Genomic DNA, 4,387 nt, shown 5'->3' with positions numbered 1-4,387 from the left:
TGCATCATACTTGATTGAGTATCATGCCTTGTTCATGTGGGGTGTGTTTACCGTGTTGTGTGCTTCTTCTCGATTGTTCCCGTTTCATTGCGATCGTGAGGATTCGTTCGTCTACGCTTGGTTCTTCTTCGTGGCTTCATCTTCTTCATGGACTCGTTCTTCTTCCTAGCGGGATTTCAGGCAAGATGACCGTCACCTTGGATCTCACTACTATCATTGCTATGTTAGTTGCTTCGTTCTATCGCTATGCTGCGTTACCTACCACTTGCTGCTCAAGCCTCCCAAATTGCCATGAAACTATAACCTTTGTCACCCGTCCTAGCAAATCGTTGTTTGGCTATGTTACCATTTTTGCTCAGCCCCTCTTATAGCGTTGCTAGTTGCAGGTGAAGATGAAGATTGCTCCATGTTGGATTATGTTTATGTTGGGATATCACAATATCTCTTATATTATTAATGCATCTATATACTTGGTAAAGGGTGGAAGGCTCCTTATGCCTGGTGTTTTGTTCCACTCTTGCCGCCCTAGTTTCCGTCATATCGGTATTATGTTCCCGGATTTTGCGTCCCTAACGCGGTTGGGTGATTTATGGGACCCCCTTGACAGTTCGCTCTGAATAAAACTCCTCCAGCAAGGCCCAACCTTGGTTTTACCATTTGCCTACATACCACCATATACCTTTCCCTTGGGTTCTGCAGCCTCAAGGGTCATCTTTATTTTAGCCCCCTCGGGCCAGTGCTCCTCTGAGTGCTGGTCCGAAACGAGCAGACCGCGGGGCCACCTCGGGGAAACTTGAGGGTTGGTTTTACTCGTAGGATGTCTCATCCGGATGTGCCCTGAGAAAGAGATATGTGCAGCTCCTATCGGGATTTGTCGGCACATTCGGGCGGCTTTGCTGGATTTGTTTTACCATTGTCGAAATGTCTTGTAAACGGGATTCCGAGACTGATCGGGTCTTCCCAAGAGAAGGAATATCCTTCGTTGATCGGGAGAGCTTATCATGGGCTAAGTTGGGATACCCCTGCAGGGTTTGAACTTTCGAAAGCCGTGCCCGCGGTTATGTGGCAGATGGGAATTTGTTAATGTCCGGTTGTAGTAAACTTGAAGTAAACTCTTCCAAAATACACCAACCGTGTGCGTAACCGTGAGTGTCTCTTTTCGGGGTTGTTCGAGAGGAGAACACGGTTTCTGGGTTATGTTTGACGTAAGTAGGAGTTCAGGATCACTTCTTGATCATTACTAGTTGACGACCGCTTGCTAAGCTTCTCTTCTCGCTCTTGTTTCGTAAGTTAGCCACCATACTTGCTTAGTCGCTGCTGCAACCTCACCACTTTACCCCTTCCTTACCCATTGAGCTTTGCTAGTCTTGATACCCATGGTAATGGGATTGCTGAGTCCTCGTGGCTCACAGATTACTATACCATCAGTTGCAGGTACAGGTTATGCGATGATCATGACGTGAGAGCGATCTTTACTTGTGTTGGAGTTCTTCTTCTTCTTCGTCGATCTTGGGTTAGGTTCCTGGTCGGCAGCCTGGGCTAGCAGGGTGGATGTCGTTTTGAGTTTCTATTTATGTTTCATCCGTAGTCGGATGTTGATGTTGTATATGATGTGTTGTTGTATTCATGTGACATTGTATGTCTTGGTTGTATCCCCACTATTATGTAATGTTGATGTAATGATATCCACCTTGCAAAAGCGTCTTCAAGATGCGCTTCTATCCTTGGTGGGACCTTCGAGTTCCTTTAGTCGGTGCCATCCCTCTGCCTCTCACGAGGGCCGGCGCGTGCCTCCGACTACGGAGTCCGCATCCGTGGCGCCGACGAAGCAGCGAACCTAACCGATGCCTGCGTGGAGCCGCGGCCGAAGGTAGAGGAGGCCGACGGGCGGGCGGCGCCGATTGGGTTGCCCTCGCAGATCCGCGTCTCGGACGGGAAGGGCCGGTGCCGGCGTCGGTGCTGCGGCAGCAGGCCGCATGTGGCGTCGCACCAAACCCAGAGATTCTGCCTGTATTGACCCGCAAGCGCTCCAGCGCGACTAATCTTGTATTAGTATGTGTGATGTTACTCATAGTACTAGTAACTAGATATGTTACTATTTGCCCCTCTTTCATCATTAATTACTTGCCATGTCATATAATTTGTCTAGATAAGTGTGAGGTTACCACTTATGTTACTCCCACTGTGACTAGTCTTAGAGCAACTCCAACGGGCTGACCCAAACGGACGGCGCATTTGTCCGTTTTTGTCCGTTTGGGTTGGCCGCCCGCCCGACGTCCGCCCTGTTTTGCATTTGGGTCGGCCGCGCGCTTAACGTGTCGACCCATTTTCATGTCCGCACAATTTTGCAAAATGGCCCGCGGCCATAGATCATGCCAGTGGCCATGTCTCATGCCGGCACCATTGCCAGCACCGGCATACATTGCCGGCTACAAAAAATATCGCCAAATTCGCGCTGGCGCGCTCGCCAGCGGCCGGCACACATGCCGGCGCACAAAAGAGGGTGGGACTTGAGTTCGACCACGCCATCGCGGCCTCGCGGTCATGCCAGCACACAAGCCGTCATACAAAACAAGAAGGCGCTCACGGCCACAAGATCACTCGTCGTTGAACTTGAGCATGTCGGCCTGCATCTTCTCGTACCATGGCCTCTTCCTTGGCGACACGGCATTGAGATCCACCTTCATGATCTCCACCCCGGTCATCATGCTCGCGAGAGCCACTTCTTTCGCCTTGGTCTTGGCGTTGGCGCCCTCGATCTCTAGCATCTTGACTTGCTTCTCCGCCTCCAACTCAAGCATCTTGGCTTGCTTCTCCACGTCCATCTCGAGCCTCTTTCTTTGGATCTCCATGAAGGCGTTCATTTGCTCTTCTTTGAAACGCCGGCGCTCCTCCTCCCTTGTGTCCTTCTTGTTCATCCTGCCCTCCACGCTTGAGATCAAGGCGTTCGATGCTGCATCCCGCTTGTCCTCCTTCTTGGAGTTGGTCCTCCCCTGCGGTCGTGCCGGCTCGCCGTCCCCAACCTCCTCCACGGTTTGCTTCCCCCACGCGACTTGAGGGTGGAATATTGCGCCTTGAACTTCTCCTCATCCTTGATCACCCTAAAGCAATGGGAGAGATTGAAGCACTTGCCATTGTGCTGGACCTTGAATGCCTCCAAAGCTTGAAATGCCTACAAATGTTTTCATGCAAGCATATTGGCAACATGGTATGCAAATGAAAACGTAAAAGAGGGTGGCTTGCTAGCATATCATGTCTTGTATGCCGATGCCGCTCACGGGGCGGGCCTTCACACTCTCAAGAGTGGCACAAAACTTGTTGCACGTGCACTCTTGTTGGATCACCATCCATCGTTTTGAAATGGAGACCCACCCGCGCGCGCTCACAATTTGGTAAGACGGAAACTTCTTGCGCTCATGAAATTCCCGGTGGACAAGAATCCAAACAGTTGATGCCTTTTGTTCGGCGCCCGTCTTGGGGTCTTGTCCAATGTCTCGCCAACACTCGCAAAGAAGCTTGTCCTCGGCCACCGTGTATGCCTTCGTGAGCTTGCTCTTGCGCTTCTCCTTGCGACCGGCGGCTTGATTGGCGAGCTCGTCCTCGAACAAAGGCTCCACGTCGATGTCGCACTCGTCCTCTTCCTCTTGGTCATAGTCGGCCGGAAACTCGTGGTCAAGTGGGAAGCCGTCCAAGTCAATGCCGACCTGATCATGCATGAAGGCCGCCTGATCGGGATCATAGCCAGCGGCCGGCGTGAACGTCCCGTGGCCGTCCTGGCTTTCTGTCTCGTCGGGATCGTAGCCAGCGGTCGGTGTACCGCCCTCAAAGATGAGGTTCTGCATGTAGTCCTCGTCGCCGGCGGCGGGCATTCCCTCGAACAGTTTGCGGGCGTCCGGGAGCACGCCGGCCGGCAGCTGCCGCGCATGTTTCCTCGCGCCTCCGGATGACGAGCCACCGGCCACCGGTGTGGCGTTGAGGTCGATGGGCGCGGGCGCGGGCGTGGAAGGCGCCGCCACGCTCTTGTCGGGCGAGCACTCCCTGAAGAGGCGGGAGGCCTGCGGGTACACGTGGAAGCCGTGCATCGGGTTGCAAGCCGACGCGCGGGGCGAGTCAGGCAGCACCATCCGAGGGAACGCCCGATGAGCCGGTGCTGGCCGCGGCGACGGCGACGTTGACGAGGCCATGCTGGCTAGGGTTTAACCCTAGCATATAGAGCGCCTCCCTTGTTGCCGCCGCGACGCGGGCGTTGGTGGCCTCTTGCTGCGCGGCGGTGACGGCGGCGGCTGCCTCGACGGCTTCATCCCTCGTGTCGGCGGCGTCCTCCGACTCTTCCTCTTGGCCGACTCTCTCGCCCTCTGTTCGGGCGTATGCGCCTTCTTTGGCTTGG

General features: G+C 54.0%; 1 protein-coding gene across 1 annotated transcript; it reads right to left on the bottom strand.

The window, feature by feature from the left end:
- Positions 1-3,242: 3,242 nt before the first annotated feature.
- Positions 3,243-4,082, bottom strand: LOC147956797 (uncharacterized). The gene has a single exon (XM_087531456.1). The coding sequence runs from the start codon at positions 4,080-4,082 to the stop codon at positions 3,243-3,245; it is 840 nt and encodes a 279-aa protein (XP_087387582.1).
- Between the last annotated feature and the right edge of the window lie 305 nt (positions 4,083-4,387).

Source organism: Triticum urartu, chromosome 7A (genome assembly GCF_056163025.1).
Source record: "Triticum urartu cultivar PI428250 chromosome 7A, HENAU_Tu73, whole genome shotgun sequence".
Classification (NCBI taxonomy): Eukaryota; Viridiplantae; Streptophyta; class Magnoliopsida; order Poales; family Poaceae; genus Triticum; species Triticum urartu.
This window is presented reverse-complemented; position numbering and strand designations above follow the sequence as displayed.